Source organism: Phytophthora parasitica, assembly GCF_000247585.1.
Source record: "Phytophthora parasitica INRA-310 unplaced genomic scaffold supercont2.5, whole genome shotgun sequence".
Classification (NCBI taxonomy): Eukaryota; Oomycota; class Peronosporomycetes; order Peronosporales; family Peronosporaceae; genus Phytophthora; species Phytophthora nicotianae.
This window is the reverse complement of record NW_008648991.1, coordinates 1801144-1816042: the sequence shown is the minus strand read 5'-3', so window position 1 is coordinate 1816042 and position 14899 is coordinate 1801144. Positions and strand designations below refer to the sequence as shown.

The 14899-nt window shown below is 52.2% G+C and overlaps 8 protein-coding genes across 8 annotated transcripts; 4 read left to right on the top strand and 4 right to left on the bottom strand.

Moving 5' to 3' along the window:
- Nucleotides 1–171: 171 nt before the first annotated feature.
- On the bottom strand, nt 172–279 carry PPTG_21482 (hypothetical protein; the record flags this gene model as incomplete). The annotated part of the gene is made up of 1 exon (XM_008897493.1): nt 172–279. The coding sequence occupies one exon, from the start codon at nt 277–279 to the stop codon at nt 172–174; it is 108 nt and encodes a 35-aa protein (XP_008895741.1).
- A 181-nt stretch (nt 280–460) lies between these two features.
- PPTG_04901 (NEK protein kinase) lies at nt 461–3769 on the top strand. The gene has a single exon (XM_008897244.1). It carries the CDS (start codon nt 662–664, stop codon nt 3353–3355), a length of 2694 nt encoding a protein of 897 aa, XP_008895492.1. The 5' UTR covers nt 461–661; the 3' UTR covers nt 3356–3769.
- On the bottom strand, nt 3621–5248 carry PPTG_04900 (hypothetical protein). Its single transcript, XM_008897243.1, has 5 exons — nt 5067–5248; nt 4815–4905; nt 4638–4738; nt 4337–4576; nt 3621–4264 (listed from the first exon to the last, which is right to left on the bottom strand). Exons 1-5 carry the CDS (start codon nt 5091–5093, stop codon nt 4133–4135), a joined length of 591 nt encoding a protein of 196 aa, XP_008895491.1. The 5' UTR covers nt 5094–5248; the 3' UTR covers nt 3621–4132.
- Nucleotides 5249–5415: 167 nt separating this feature from the next.
- On the top strand, nt 5416–6195 carry PPTG_04899 (hypothetical protein; the record flags this gene model as incomplete). Its single annotated transcript, XM_008897242.1, has 3 exons — nt 5416–5491; nt 5570–5864; nt 6018–6195. The coding sequence occupies 3 exons, from the start codon at nt 5416–5418 to the stop codon at nt 6193–6195; spliced, it is 549 nt and encodes a 182-aa protein (XP_008895490.1).
- A 214-nt stretch (nt 6196–6409) lies between these two features.
- On the top strand, nt 6410–8947 carry PPTG_04898 (hypothetical protein; the record flags this gene model as incomplete). The annotated part of the gene is made up of 2 exons (XM_008897241.1): nt 6410–6796; nt 6872–8947. 2 exons carry the CDS (start codon nt 6410–6412, stop codon nt 8774–8776), a joined length of 2292 nt encoding a protein of 763 aa, XP_008895489.1. The 3' UTR covers nt 8777–8947.
- On the bottom strand, nt 7288–10923 carry PPTG_04897 (hypothetical protein). The gene is made up of 2 exons (XM_008897240.1): nt 9118–10923; nt 7288–9054 (listed from the first exon to the last, which is right to left on the bottom strand). The coding sequence occupies exons 1-2, from the start codon at nt 10902–10904 to the stop codon at nt 8949–8951; spliced, it is 1893 nt and encodes a 630-aa protein (XP_008895488.1). The 5' UTR covers nt 10905–10923; the 3' UTR covers nt 7288–8948.
- A 106-nt stretch (nt 10924–11029) lies between these two features.
- PPTG_04896 (hypothetical protein) lies at nt 11030–12522 on the top strand. Its single transcript, XM_008897239.1, has 2 exons — nt 11030–12025; nt 12095–12522. Exons 1-2 carry the CDS (start codon nt 11085–11087, stop codon nt 12426–12428), a joined length of 1275 nt encoding a protein of 424 aa, XP_008895487.1. The 5' UTR covers nt 11030–11084; the 3' UTR covers nt 12429–12522.
- On the bottom strand, nt 12510–14833 carry PPTG_04895 (hypothetical protein; the record flags this gene model as incomplete). The annotated part of the gene is made up of 3 exons (XM_008897238.1): nt 12510–14365; nt 14433–14551; nt 14607–14833. The coding sequence occupies 3 exons, from the start codon at nt 14831–14833 to the stop codon at nt 12510–12512; spliced, it is 2202 nt and encodes a 733-aa protein (XP_008895486.1).
- Between the last annotated feature and the right edge of the window lie 66 nt (nt 14834–14899).

Sequence of the window (14899 nt, the reverse complement as noted above, 5' to 3'; positions counted from 1 at the left end):
GCATCGGCAGCTGCGGGGGATCTCAGGATCGGGACTGTGGCCGAGGCCACTGGATGGTCGTGGGAGCACGACGAGGATAAGGAGGTGGATACAGAATTGTAGGGCGTAGAGCAATGCAACGATCACTCTCTCTTTTGCGTAAGAAGCCTCGCAGCGTTTAGTGTTACCTAGTCAGGTCGCAGACCGACTTCCAACAGCGACTGCTGTGGAGCGAATGCGGAGACTCGCGAAGGACTCACAGATGCCCAAGAGCACCTGCCGGACGCGCGCAACCATCATCTTGGCAGCGAGTTCCGGGAAGGACGTCACCCCAACCCCTCCAGAAAGGATTTCTAGTATAATTTAAAAAATATAATCTCTGCACATTCTGAATTGCTGGAAGCTCAATTAATTGTACCCTTCTTCGGATGAAATCGGTATACACAGGTTTTTACATCTGCCCTATCCATTCTCGCTACATGCATCAGCCAATCGTATCGCTTCTCCAGGTCAGTCGCTCCACACTAATAAGAAGTCACAAACTGAAGCGGACACCAAGTATCGAGAAGTGTCGTGATTCTCTTCCCCGCCCGAAGCGTCGCTCGTCTCTGCCTAAAGCTTCTCTAGTCGACCTCCGCTCTATATCCGAACCTGTCCACTCTCTCTTTAAGCTGTTGCTACCATGGACCCGTCCGAAGTGACGGTGTTGGTCGTGGAAGATGACGAATTCACGCGCATGGCCACCATCGACATCCTCAAGTCGTGCCGCTACACGGTCTTCGCAGTGGAGAACGGTCAGCAGGCGCTGGATCTGCTCGTTACGAACCACGCCAAGTTTGATCTTGTGCTGTGCGACGTCATGCTGCCTGTCATGACGGGCATTGAGCTATTGGACGAGATCCAGAAACACAGCGCCACACTGGGCCACATCCCCATAGTTATGACCTCCAGTAACGAGGAAATGGACGTGGTCACGTCCTGCCTCAGTAAGGGCGCCAAGGACTACCTCATCAAGCCCATTCAGGTCAACACAGCCAAGACTCTTGTTCGCCACGTGTGGCTCAGTCGTCGTCTTGAACGCACTTCCAACAAGAGTATGTGGCAGGACATCGAGGTCATTCGCACTATCGGCAAGGGTACACACGGTACGGTAGTCCTAGCACGTCGTAAAGTAGACGGAGCAGTCGTGGCCGTCAAGCGCGTGCGCATCTCACAGATCTCCGAGAACGGCCGCAAGCAGGCGGACAACGAAGTCATTCTGCTCAAATCGCTGTACCATGTCAACATCGTGCGCTTCTACGACCATTTCTTGGCCGACGACGAGCTCAATATCGTCATGGAATACTCGGACGGTGGCAATTTGAGGCAGTTAGTGAAGCTGCGTTCACGCGAGAAGATGGGGCCCTTCCCTGAGCCTGTGATCATGAGTTGGTTCGCCCAGCTAGTGCTGGCTGTGGCTTATATCCACGGCAAGAACGTGCTGCATCGCGATCTGAAGGCACAGAACGTCTTCCTCACACACAAGAACGTGGTCAAGCTCGGTGATTTCGGTATTTCCAAGGCGCTGGCCGGAGATGATACAGCTAATACAGCGTGTGGCACACCTGAGAGTATGTCTCCTGAAATCTGCCGTGGCGAGCCTTACGGCAAGAAGTCGGACATTTGGTCGCTCGGTTGCATCCTGTACGAGATGATCATGCTGCGCCGCCCCTTTGAGGCTTCCACACTGCCTGAGATTTTCACCAAGATTTGTAAGGGCGAGTATCCACCTATTCTGCCGTCGTTCTCGCGCGAGCTGCGTCTACTTGTGCAGCTGATGTTACAGCAGGACGCATCAAAGCGCCCGTCCATTGAAGATATCTGCCGCTTTCCGTTCGTTCAGGCTCCGATCCAGGCTTTCTTGTCCGAGCACGTGTCGGAATTCCAGGAAGCACTGGAACTTGAGGCCAAATTGCACCAGCCTTCGCTGTATAGCACAGGAGCAGGCAACCCACCAGTTTCTCCTGTGTCGCCAAGTCTTCGTCGTCGGAACCATAACAGCAGTAGTGAAACTCCAACGAGCGGCTTTGGTGAGTCAGCTCCTGATTCGGGCTCTCCGGTTTCGAGTCGTAGTGATGGCTCGAGCAATGCCGGCTTCAACAACAATGGAAATCTGCGCAACTCTGCGATCGCCTCAGTTGCAATTGGACTGGCTGCTGAAGCCGTCCCTACTTCTGGTGGTCGCCCACAGCAGAACAGTGACTTGGCTAAGATGTCGGCGGATACTGTGGAGGACACCCTAGCGGACAAGCTGCGTGCCCAAGTGACTATTGGTGACGTTCGCGTGGGTCTTTTCACCACATACACGGCCTGCACTTCGGCAGATGAACTTGTTCGTATCCTGAAGGCGAAGTTTGAGAAGACACATGACCAGGCAGCGACGATATTGTCAGACTTTCTCAAAAGTCGTGTGCTCAACGTCGTGTTCGCTGAAGACGTGTCGCATCCGGATCTAGGAGCAAAAGACACGTACCTGCGTTTCCAAGTCGACGAGCTGTTTGTGCCGCTCAATATGAAGTACGTCTGTGTCGACGAAGTGCAGCAAGGCCCCATGGAGATCTGCCTACGCGTTCGCGAAGCAATCGCTGAGCTGCATGCGCTCAAGTCTTTCCCGCGTGGAATTGGCACTGGATTTAGCCTGCCGAACCATGTCTCGGCAACAGGGAACAGTGTCACCGAGTACTTTGATGCGCCACTGTGCCAGAAGTATCGTCGTTTCTTGAAGCTAACGTCGAAATTGCAGAATGTTGATGTCGGAAGTCTGCCCAAGCACGAACGTCAGCCTTTCTTCATCAACATCTACAACGCGATGGTGCTTCACGGTCTCATCGAATTTGGCGTGCCGCAGAATATCGGTCAGTACAAGGCGTTTGAGCGGGATGTAGCCTACACAATTGGGGGATTGGAGTTCACGCTTGGTGACATCAAGCACGGCATCTTGCGCTGCAACCGCAAGCCGCCGTCGAACTACTGGGAGCGCCAACTGCAAGCTCAAGACCCGAAATTGCAGTTCCGTCTGCACATTCGTGACCCTCGCTCCCTTCTGGTGCTAATTGACTGCGCTGAGCCACTTCCTAGCGCCGAAGACGTTCCTATCCTGAAACCTGGACGCACGGACACGGATCTTGAGGAACAGGCAGAAAAGTTCTGCGAGCGTTTGATTGAAGTGGACGAGCGTGCTGGAGAAATTGTACTGCCGCGAGTGCTTCGTATCTTCCGCGATGACTTTGGATCTTCAGAAGCTGAAATGGTATCGTGGCTGGCGCAGTACATGGATAACGCACCTGCCAACCTAGTGAACTACCGTGTAAGGTATCAGACGGGCATTTCGTCGTGATCGGAGCGATGAAGAGCTGCTATTGCCCGTCTTGAAGTGGGGTGTGACTGTGTAGATCTCTCCTCACTTCTATTAGTGCACGTGAAGGAAGGAAAATTTCGGTGGAACGGAACTCGCACGAGATGAAGGAGCAAAGTTTCTCGTTGCGGATGGCTGGCGATACTGCGCTGACCACTTCTCATCTATTGACTGTACTTCTCATGTCAGCGCTCTTTGTTAATTGAGTAAGAGGGATTGAGGCAATGGAACCGCAAGCATGCATGAATGCATAGTTAAGATCAAACGTTTTGCTTTTTGGTTGACTGTTCTTTCATGGATTGTGCTCACCAGAAATTCGTCTTGGCAAGAAGAAGCCACATAGGACTATTACAACTTTAGTTAAAAAGTTTTTGTCTGTTGTTGTTATGCTATGTAGTAGATGATGAACGTGATACCAACCGCAGTAACGCACCCTCGCCAGAATTGGACGCAGGACTCCACGCTAACAAAGCAAGCACCCATACGGCGAACGAACATTCTCAAATAGAAGACTTGCGCTAATGAAAGCGAATGCGCAAGCGATCGATCCGTCGAGTGTCCGTTGGAATAGCGATCAGGCTGACAACGAGACAAGGGAGCGAGTAGAGCGATGGGGTGGCGAGTGGCTAATTGGATTCTGAAGTGGGCTAAACTGACTGTTGTTATGTAAGCAGCAAAACGTCGTGACGAGACGATAGAAGCTGAGGGCCTCGTACGACGCGACGCAACGTGGCGAGAGCTCGAAAGACTCGTGCGCTTCTATAGGATCGTGCACTTGAACCCCGACTTCTTCTGTGGCTTCTGCGGGGGTTGCGGTCGCTCCACACGCACGGGGCGCTCGGATTTCCTGATCTCGCGCACCACCTGATAGAAGCACTCCTCATTCAATATCTAAAGCGACATAATACGACGACATTAGATCGATCCCTCTCAGCCCGAAATGTCTTAATTGCACAGACGTACTCTCTCTTTGGCACTGGTCTCCATGAAGGAGCAGCCCCACTGGCGAGCAAGTTCTTTGCCCTCATTAGCAGCCACCTGTCTCTGAGTCTCCAGGTCGCACTTGTTGCCGACCAGCACGATAGGCACATTATCCACGTCCTTGGCACGCAAGATCTTGTCCTTGAAGGCGGAGATGTCATCGAAGGAGCTACGACTGGTTACACTGTACACAAGCAGGAAGCCTTTGCCTTCACGCATCCACTACAACGGGTAAATTTAGCGTTTTGACAAGATTTTCAACTGCAACAAAGCGACGGCGTACCTGGTCCTGCATGGACGTGTACTCTTCTTGACCGGCCGTATCCAGAATGTCCAGCAGTGCTGGACTGTTGTCAATAGTTGTCTGCTTCCGGTAGCTGTCCTCTGTTTAACAAGAAACGTGCCATGCAAGAAGTTAGATCTTAGTTTGGATTAAAAAAAAAGATAATTATTGTTTTACCGATTGTGGGGTCATAGTCCTCCAGGAAGTTGTCGGTCACGAGGCGGATAGTTAGCGCAGATTTACCAACACCACCACTTCCCAGTACCACCTACAGCGACAATTGTCCAAGGTTAATTCGTCTTTTGGGACTAGAAAGAAAAAAAAAACTCAGGTTGGAGGGGAGAGAAAAGAACGAAAGGATGGAGCGTCGCTTATCTCTGCGGTCGATCCTGCTCGAATCTTTTCTTCCCCTGTTCGCACGCATCGTACCAGCTTGTATTCCTTGTTGTCGCTCATGTCGAGTGCGTGTGTATTGGGCAAAGAAGACTGCGATCTACGCGGCGCGGCGGCTTCTTCCCTCCCTCGGTGTCGGCGACTCTGTCTCTGTCGTTCTCCCGTCTGGACTGAAAGTCTGCGAGCAGAGAAGAGCCTCTACCGAGTGCGCATCCCTGTGGATCGTGCCGCGATTGGAGGAAAATACCACAAGAATAGGGCTGCTCTGTTTTTCCACCAATCGCATGGGCTTCAAAGAGTCGACTTCATTTGCGCCGTGGAGGACGTGGTGTACCGTCAAAAGGGTACATATTTACTGATAACAAATTGCACTGCAAACAAGAACATGGCAGCCCTGGGCGATGTGGTGGGCTTCCTCGCCATGTACATCCCGGACTCGCTCTTCCCGTTCGCTGTGGCGTGTATGCTGAGCTTAAATTCGCTGTTTAGCTGCTGTAATCAAAATCTAATCTCTCTCTCTCGGTATTTTGAGCCCATAGTCGGTCTGCCCGTCGTCATGTACGGCATCATCTCGCTGCTGGAGCTGATCATCTTGGGCACCAAGCGAGACCAAACGCAGAACCAGCGAAGAAGGCAGGCGCCGCGTGGCGTCATGCAGATGAGCCGCGCACTATACGAGCAGCTGGACGGCGACATGCTGCAGCTGCTCATGAGCAACCGCGACTTCGATAGCAACGACTACGAGCGCCTCATGCGGCTCGAGGCGCTGAACGAGCGCCGAAACGAGGGCGCCACACCGCAGCAGATCCAGCAGCTGCCCATCGTCGCAGTGACGTACGTGGCTGCTCTATCTCTCTGCATATCCTCCTATCGCTTTTGAAGTGGACATGGCTGTCCAGTTCATTGCTGAGGGTGCTGTAGAAGTGCTGGCACTGACTCACGTTGTACTCACTCCATTTGCGCTTGCCACTGTTGATGCCATTGCAGGGAGAGTATGCTAAAGGCATCCGAGAATGCTTGCTGCACAGTGTGTCTTAGCGCCTTCCAGGTGAACAGCCCAGTGCGCATGATGCCTTGCTTCCATCGGTTCCACCCGCAATGCATCGACCCGTGGCTTCAGGAGAAGGGGTTGTGTCCAATATGCAAGTTTCCTGCCATCGCCTAAGCCTGATTGCTGCAACGCTTCGACCAGGTCTAGTGTCTATTGTACCGTGCCCCACAAATGTAAACATCGTCTTTTGTACAGCATTTTTTCTCGTCATTTCATTGGTCGATAACGTAATTTTCTGTTTTCAGTTATCTATTGGCTATTGGCTAAAACCCTACTCATACAAAAACCCTCCTTAGAAAAATCCTCCACAACACCAAGCTCCTCCTCCATGACGCAGACCGCGCCCGCCAGTTGGCGGGGCGTCTCCCAAGCAAGTCGCGCTACCTCCACAGGCAAGTCGCGTCCTTCATCTTCCTCGGCGCGCTCCAAGTCGCAGCCAAAGCAGCGCAATGCCAAGCCCAAGCCTCCATCAAAACCCACGCCCTCCGCCTTCGAGTTAGGCGTGGAGCAGGCCCGCACTTACGCAGACAGTGCCACCCCCGAGCAGCTCGAAACGCGGCTGCAACAGCTCCTTCTTGCCGCCAAATTCACCGATGCCGCCTTCCTTATCGCCGCCAGCGCGCACTTAAGCACACGCTTCCAGACAGCGGACGTGGTTCGTCTCATGTTGGAGCAAGCCAAGAGCCCACGCGCATTGGACCAGGCAGCGCAACTGGTACGCGACCTTCAACTGCAACAGAACGACGCACTTGTCACGCTTCTCATTAACGAGATGGTGCGCGCCATGCAGTTTGGCGCGGCCATGCGACTGGCACAGGAGATGGTGCCAGGTTTCGAGACGCTCTCCGCCGCTGCGGACCGTCCGTGCTGGACGCCGTCCGCACTCATCCAAGCCATGATTCGCGCTGGAAAATTCCGTGCGGCACTCAAGTTCTCCAAGCAATTCGGACTTCTGGAAACGTTCCCGGCTCCTCAGCTGGTACGTGGTATGCTGGAGACTAGAAGCTACGAGGAGGCTATCTCCAGCGTCATGGAGATGCAGCTGTTCAAGGATTTTCCCCTTGAAGCTCTAGCAGTGGAGATGATGAAGCAGCGGCAATGGGCCCAAGCAGTTAAGTGCATGAACAAGCTCTCAGATAAAGACGACACACGAGCCAAGTTCTACGAAGCGCTGGTGCGTGAAACTGCACATGTCGGGGACTTTGTGACCTCGTTACGCTATCTACGTGAGTTTAAACTGGATCAAGGCAACGGAGACGCGACAATAAGCTTGCTGCGGTACCTGGTGGATGCTATGGTCGCACATAACGAGTTCTACAAGGCCATTAAGTATGCAATCAAGTTCAACTTGGCCAAGAACCCGCTGAACGATGCAATTGCAGCTGCTGATGCTGCGCTTGCTGCTGCGAGTGGCGAAGAATTTCCCTTGAAGGAAGAAGACAATACTGAGTATTTACCGCAGTATAACGTCGAGCTGCTGATTCGCAAAGCTATCGAAGGTGGACAGTTCCACGTGGCAACTACATACATTAAGAAACTGCGGCTTCGAGAGAAGTTTGCTGATGAGCTTGTGGCGATCGAGAAGGCGCAGCATAATCGACTACTGGAGTTCCGACAGTACGCACAACTGCGGCTCGCTCAGTTCCAAGATCCAGCGTTCCAGAAGAATCTTTACGCATTACTGGGTGATCAAGCTGAAGATGAAATGATTGAACTTGAGCCAGTGGAGGTGGAAATTGTTCTTTCAGAGGAAGAGGAGATCATCCCGCGCAAGAAGAAGGCCCAGCATGACGACGAAGACGAGGATGTGCCCAAAGAATCTGAGAAAAAGGAATCAACACCAGTTGCAGAAAGCAGCAAACCTGTTGAGGATCAACAGCAGTCGTCCGTTCCAGCTGAGACCACTGGTCAATCACGCTTCGGCTTTGCTCGGGCTCCAGCATCATCACAACCGCCACTTCCGAGTGTTCCTGACACTGCAGAGGGAATATCTGGCGAGGACAACCAGCCTCGCAGTAAGTCGGCACCACCTAGTAGATCACCACCCCCTCCCGGCTTGTCCAATCCCTCAGACAGCGAACAGACTCAAGTCAGCACTCAAGAAAGCGCTGGCAGCTTCAACTTTGCCGATTTTGCCAAGTCTGTCCAGGTCAGCGGTCCGCCTCCACCTCCTTACTCGGCTCCGTCATCGCAGCCACTTCAGCAACCACCGCAGCCTCCTCAGCCACCACAACAGCAGCCATTTTTGAACCAGCAGCAGCAGACGCAAGCGATGTTCGGTCGTCCAATGCCCCCGATGCCGAACAATCAGTTTGCGGGTGGACCGCCAGGATATCCCATGCCACCAATGATGCCGCAGCAGAACCCCATGTATTTTCGAGGAAACATGCCGCCTGGAGTGATGCAGCCACCAGGCTACCCGCAGCCTCCACCTCCACCCCCGTCAAACAACGGTGGAGGCGCCCTTGATGTTGCCTCACTCGCAATGCAGTTCCACAATACCGGCAGCAATGGATCTTCTGGTTTAGGCGGCTTTGGTGGCCCACGTCCTCCCATGAGCTATCCTGGAGCCTCACCGAATGGCCAACACTTCCAAGCAATGCCGCCATTCGGTGTTCCTCCGCCGCCGCCCCAATCCACCTTCAAACCTAGCATGTCGTACACCTCGGTTACTACGACACGCCAGAAGAAGTAACTCTTCCTTCACTTCAAGCTTCAACTCCGTATAGTAGTAGCTCAATCTGCATATTTTCATGTGCTTGCATGGTTTGCATTCTGCATATTGCCTGTTGCATGTTGCATGTTTTGTAATTCTCTGATGTTAAAATGCCTCGATGAAGAAGAGTACACTGCTTTGCATGCTACATCTATCCTCGTGGTGCTTTCTTCTTGACCTTAAGTTTGGCGTCGATGTCATCCCAAGCTTTTCCTCGAACACTGAGTAGGCGTGCCGCGCGCTCTGTCAAGTTACCACTGTGGAGCAATATACAGTCAGTGTTGTCACCACGATCTATCTCAATACCTTCTGAAACGTACCCGCATTTTAAGTCACGTCGACTCAATTCTTGCTTCAGTCGCTCCAATCCAAGCGCCTCAAGTGACGCGACAGTCTCAAACTTCATCAGATCGATAGGAGGTTCAGTGGGAGCCACCTTCTTCACAGAATCCTTTGCTCTCTGAGATTTCCCCACCTTTCCATTCTTCGATGAACTCAACTTGGTCGGTTTCTTGGTGTCATCTACGGCTGCTGAGCTTGATTCCTCACTGCCGCTAGCCAAGTCACTTGCGTTGTCTGTGCTCGAGACTATGATAGCTCGTTCATCAACAGCTTCAGATTCTAGCGCGTCGATGACAGGTTCGTATCCAGGAGCTTCGTACAGGAACGGTTGGGAACCGATGTTCACTAGCAAGATCTCCGTCTGCTCGACGCTGATAGCCGGGAAGAAGCCGCGGTCACTTGCCGTGTGCTTGACGTTGCGGAATGCCACACCGAGCTCAACACCATTCTGAGTGAACGAGACAGTGCCCTCATCCAAATCCAACAGACAGCCGATAACATCGTTCTTGCTCCACGAGTCATCAGTGGCGTACTGCTCGTCTTTGCCACCGTTCCACTTCACCTGCCGAGCGCCATCATAAGCCCACGAGCGCTCATGATCACCCACGCCATCTCCCGTTTCCGAGTTCGCCTCAAACGTTGAGTCTGCCCAGCCAATCTGCACCACGCCAGCTGTCACGAGACGCACTTCATAGTACCATTTTCCCTTCGTCAAGGCGCAGCAGTGTCGCGCTGTTGCCGTGCCAAAGTTGCCGCGGCCACGTAGTTCACACAGCCCATGCTTGAACGTCGTCCCCACGCTAGCAGTAGCGTCCTCTTCATTTCCTCCAATCAGCTTCAGCCACTTCTCCACAACCGGCAGCGGGCGTTGCGCTGACCGAACACTGATGTACGTTGTGGCATCAGGTGGCAACACCCGCGCGTCTTTTTCCTGCTGCTCGATCTTGACGTCTGCTTTCTTCTTGCGACGCCGTAAACCGCTCTTAATCGCATCTAACACGTCGTCTGGCATCTCCTGTTCAAAATCGACATAGTCCTGCAGTTCCTGTTGTTTAGCTCTCTGTGCCTCTTCCCTCTTGGCTCGCTTAAACTCCGTCAATCCTTCACCTCTTAGTTCCTCTTCTCCGTGAGCAAAGTCACAGTCTCGTCCACGTGGGCAGCCCCACCATCTCGGAGCTCCTGGTGGGGGTGATTTCCCCCCCTCTCTGGCTTTTATCCAGCTCTTACATAGCACAGTATTGCGTCTTCTCTTCATGTACGACTTCTTAATACCTTCCGCCCACGAGGGCGTTGCAAGGTACCAGCCAGGGATACCGCTGGGTGTATCTTCATCAAGAATCTCTCGGTCTTCGATTCCTTCCTTTTCCCTCTTGGCTCGAGTCTCTGCATCCTGTCGCCACTTGTGCATCGCCACTTCCTGGTTCACGTGGCGTAGACGGCGGCCGTGCAGGTCTCGACACGCGCCAAAGTCCGTCGTGGTCTTGGCACCTGAAGTTTTCCCCATACTGCGCAGCATGGCACCGAATCCGCCTTTGCCGCCGCGTAGGCCGCCATGAAGTCGGGCGCGGATAATGGTCGGGAAGGAAGGGACATGGCTTGAAGCGTCGAGTTTTCGGCCGTTCACGTACAGATCGAGGAGTGAGGAAGGCACACCTTCACGCTGTTGGACAAAGGAGGCGATACTGGAGAAAGTGGCTGCTTTAGAGGACAGGGAGACGCACAGTGTGCGGTTGAAGTGCACGAGGAACTGCAGCTCGTCCGCCATTTTCGATCGTTGCTCGAATGGCTACTGATGGAATTCATTTTAGTGACCGCTCTAAAATAGTCTGATACAAATCTTTTGTCACAAAAAAAGTCAATGATCAAATTAATGGTCCAAATGGATTTTATAGGAGCTGGAATTAGTCCCGTTGATATTTGGGTCAAATTGTTTTGGATCGTCAACATGGCATCGAGTCTATTGGCAGCGGCTCTGCTGCTTCCGGCGATGTGCACCGCGTCCCCGACGTCTGCCTCGACCATCCCTTACGCTGCGCTAATCGCCACGTCAATTGCGATTCTCATCGTGGCATTTGTAGCCAAGAAGAAACTCCCGAGGCCTCAGGAAACCTCCTCGACGCTCAGCGTTCTACAGCGTGACGAGGTTCAAGAGCAACTGGCAGAGAAACAGAAGAATCTACTACCAATTAACGCTGTGGTGACACTAAAACAACCTCTCAACGGCTTTGACCACGGTTCAGTAGTAGGCTACGATGAAGATTCTGACAGCTACGAGGTGAAGCTCGCGAGCTCCGAGACCAACACATTTAAAGCGTCACAACTGCAATTCCCACAAGTCTCAGGAATTTTTGTGTACCCCATCAAGTCGTGTGCCGGAATTGAGCTGAAGGAGGCTCAATTGACACCCAAAGGTCTGCTGCATGACCGAGAATGGGTCATTATTGACGGAGACAGGGATAAATTCGTGACCCAGAGGCGATATCCCAAGCTGGCGTTGATTCACCCAAAGGTGCTACCTGCAATGGATGTAGAGGCTACAAGTCTGGTGCTGACGGCCAAGGGAATGCCCGATCTGGAGGTGCCTGTGGTGCTCACGGGAGAGGGACAATTGCGAGTCGTGAGCATCTGGAAGGACAAAGTGGAGGCTATCGACCAGGGAGACGCTGCGGCCAAGTGGTTGGATGAGTTTATGGGGGAGGACAAGTGTCGATTCCGTCTCACACGAGTCAGAGATGGATACATACGTCCCACCAAGCCAAAATATGCACCTGGATACTCAACAAACTTTGCCGATGCATTCCCTTTCCTCCTGGCACTGGAAGAATCGCTAGAGGAATTCAACACGAAACTGGAAACGCCGGTGCCAATGAACCGATTCCGCCCCAAGTACGTGAAAATATCTATGATTTATGTCATTTACTTTTGACTTAACCGATGTGTTGTCTGTTGTTGTAGCATTGTGCTCCGAGGAAGCCCGGCGTTTGCAGATGAGCGCTGGAACTGCATCACGATCGACGGAGTGCGTTTTCGTAATGTGAGGCCTTGTGCGCGCTGCGGAATGCCCAGTGTGAACCAGGAAACGGGCGAAGTCCACCCCAAACGTGAACCTTCTCGTGCTATTGTTCGCGAACGCAATGGTGCACTGTTGGGCTTTACCGACGGGAAAAAGTTTGAGGGATACTTTGGATCCAACATGGTTGTGGAGATCGAACAGAACACGGCACCGCTACAGTTGACAGTTGGCGCGAATGTCAAGGTCCTTACCCTTAAAACGGAGGTCGTAGCCTAAATGACTCCAGCAGGTAAATCGGCAAAGAGAACTCACAATAAGGAGATAGCCAGTATGTTTAACCGCTATTCTAACGAAGAGCTATTTGACTGTATTTCCTGCTCTTCTACTGTAGCGTCCTCCATCACGTACACTTGGAAGCGCAGGTGGGTCCATTTGAAGACTCGTACCTGTGAATTCTGCAGAGAACGTCATCCCAAAGCTGTCGTCGCTCAACTCGGACTCTTTCTCTGGCAGGAGTTGTGGAGCCAATGGGCTCAGATCCATCTTCTTGGGCGTTGATGGTAGCGATAAACATTGTGGTTTACCATCCTCTTCTCGTCTGAGGCTGGCTAGGATGGGGTCGATCTTGATCGGGGATGATGATCTTGGTGACGGTCGTGGAGAAGATGTGATAACACCACAGGAAATACTTGGTCTTGGAAGTGCTTCACCATGAGGTTTATGCGGCTGTTGCGGTGAATACGTGCCAAGCGGCTCGGTAGTCACTGTCTGTGGTGGCAACAAGGAGTCCGCCATATCGTCACTTAAAGTACCTGGCAAATTGCCATTCGGTTCACGCGGTGTACGTGTAGCTGAGCGCGCAGTCAAGTGAGGCTTGTTTGCCTCAACTCCGAGTTCGGAGCTGTAGTTGATAGTGCTGGCCGATTGAGTGAGACGGCAAGATGAAGGTCTATGAACGCTGAGCTTCTGAAGCGATTCCAAGTTGAGTTCAAGGCGCTTTGGAGCATGCCACTTGTCGACCAACAGCGCCACACAATCCGTATGACGTCGCAGTGATGACGTTGTACAGCTAGTGGGGGAGAGATGGAATAAAGCCATCGCAGTGCGTGCACAAACTGCATCAAACAGAACGTCTCCTGTCGCGAATTGCTTCAATTTGGCCTCGAGAACACGCAAACACGACAGTATCCGGTCCAGAGATCGCATGGCGTATGCTGGTAATTGGTGGAGGCCTTGAAACTGGTAGCTGCTGTTGATTGAATTGCCTTGCGTTTCGCTTTCGCTTCGAGTATGGTGGATCAAACCAGCATGGCCATAGGCTGTCGTAGGGAGTTTTAGCGGTGGCACCGGAGAAACGTGCAATAATTTCTCTACAAGTGGGCTGTTTAACAAAGGCTCACGTAGATGTTCGAGCCAGTCAAGCAGTAAAACTGCACGAGTGGAGGCATTCGGACACAACGCTGAGGCTTCTTCCCAGTTCCATTCACCGACGTTGAAGCCGACTTTGATTGGGAATAGTTGCTCCCTGGTCGTAGGTTCTGGGGCCTCAATAGCGTCAAACGAAATACTGTCACTGTCTTTGAGAGACTCGTTTACTGCTCCTCCGATGAACTGTCGATGTCGATCAAGCAATTCAGCGTTATCCGAGGATGTCGGACAATAGAATTCTTTCGTACATTCAATCGTCCGAGGCCAAGCTTCTTGCTGACGAACGCATAGATGATTGACGAAAGCTGAAGCAACTGCCATAACGTCGGACGATGCTGATACGGCACCTTCCAGCTGGACACAAAGGAAGTCAAGAACTCGCGGTAGACTGGAATTTACCGCTCCTTCGCCATGTAGACGACGATTCTGATGCTCCACAGTCTCTGCAAGTGTAAATCGATCATGAATTTTCGGCAAGGCGAATACAACTCGAGCAGCGTTGAGGTACGCGTGGAAATCATGTACAAACTGAACTTGTCCTGCCGTTTGGACTGACCCAGGTCGATCTCGACGCACTAAACGAATTGCTAGCTCAGGTGGAATATTGTGGAGGAAGATGAGGGCACATGCAATGGTGATACCTGTACGTCCATAGCCAGCATGACAATGCACAGCTACCTTGTGATGGCCAGTGAGCAAAACGGATGCGATCACCTTGACAATATCCATCATGAAAGACAACGTGGGCGTGGTCATGTCTTCCCAACCGAAATTATAGAACCGAACTGCACAACAATCAAATACGTTAGGTTACCGGCATGTTGAAGGGGACAGGAATGACTAGGTTCATACTGTTTTCAGCCATGAGATCTTTCTCCGGGTCATACGGGAAGCCACTGGTGCCAAGACCGTCACCGCAATACGGGTGTTCCCCAGGAAGAGTCAAGTTGAACACAGCCGTGATATTCAGTCTACAAGAAGATCATTAGCATTATAACTTTTTTTCGAAGTAATCTTGCAACTTACTTGTGGAACTGCTCTGCGATTTTGTATTCATTCATGAGTCGGGAAGACGGACGCATCATGGCCAAGGCGCAATCGACAACCCAGTCAGCGTGCAATCCCTTTACTGGGGAATCTTGTTTCGCTAGTGCCGCACTTTCACTGCATCGCTTGCAACGTATACCACCGCAGAGACGACACTTGACTTTCAGTGTTTTCTCCCATTCACGAGCTTTCACGGGCGATCCCATCGCTTCAGAATTGCCAAACTGAATCGAGTCATTACGGCTAAATGGAGTTGAATAATCTCCGACGCA

Bases quoted from the DNA above. Each gene is read 5' to 3' on its own strand.
- PPTG_04896 (XM_008897239.1), top strand. From the start codon at position 11,085: ATGGCATCGAGTCTATTGGCAGCGGCTCTGCTGCTTCCGGCGATGTGC. The intron at 12,026-12,094 runs GTACGTGAAAAT...CTGTTGTTGTAG, and splicing joins ATGAACCGATTCCGCCCCAA to CATTGTGCTCCGAGGAAGCC.
- PPTG_04897 (XM_008897240.1), bottom strand. From the start codon at position 10,904: ATGGCGGACGAGCTGCAGTTCCTCGTGCACTTCAACCGCACACTGTGC. The intron at 9,055-9,117 runs GTACGTTTCAGA...ATTGCTCCACAG, and splicing joins CGACGTGACTTAAAATGCGG to TGGTAACTTGACAGAGCGCG.
- PPTG_04901 (XM_008897244.1), top strand. From the start codon at position 662: ATGGACCCGTCCGAAGTGACGGTGTTGGTCGTGGAAGATGACGAATTC.
- PPTG_04900 (XM_008897243.1), bottom strand. From the start codon at position 5,093: ATGAGCGACAACAAGGAATACAAGCTG. The intron at 4,577-4,637 runs GTACGCCGTCGC...TACCCGTTGTAG, and splicing joins ACACGTCCATGCAGGACCAG to TGGATGCGTGAAGGCAAAGG. The intron at 4,265-4,336 runs GTACGTCTGTGC...ATGTCGCTTTAG, and splicing joins AGACCAGTGCCAAAGAGAGA to ATATTGAATGAGGAGTGCTT.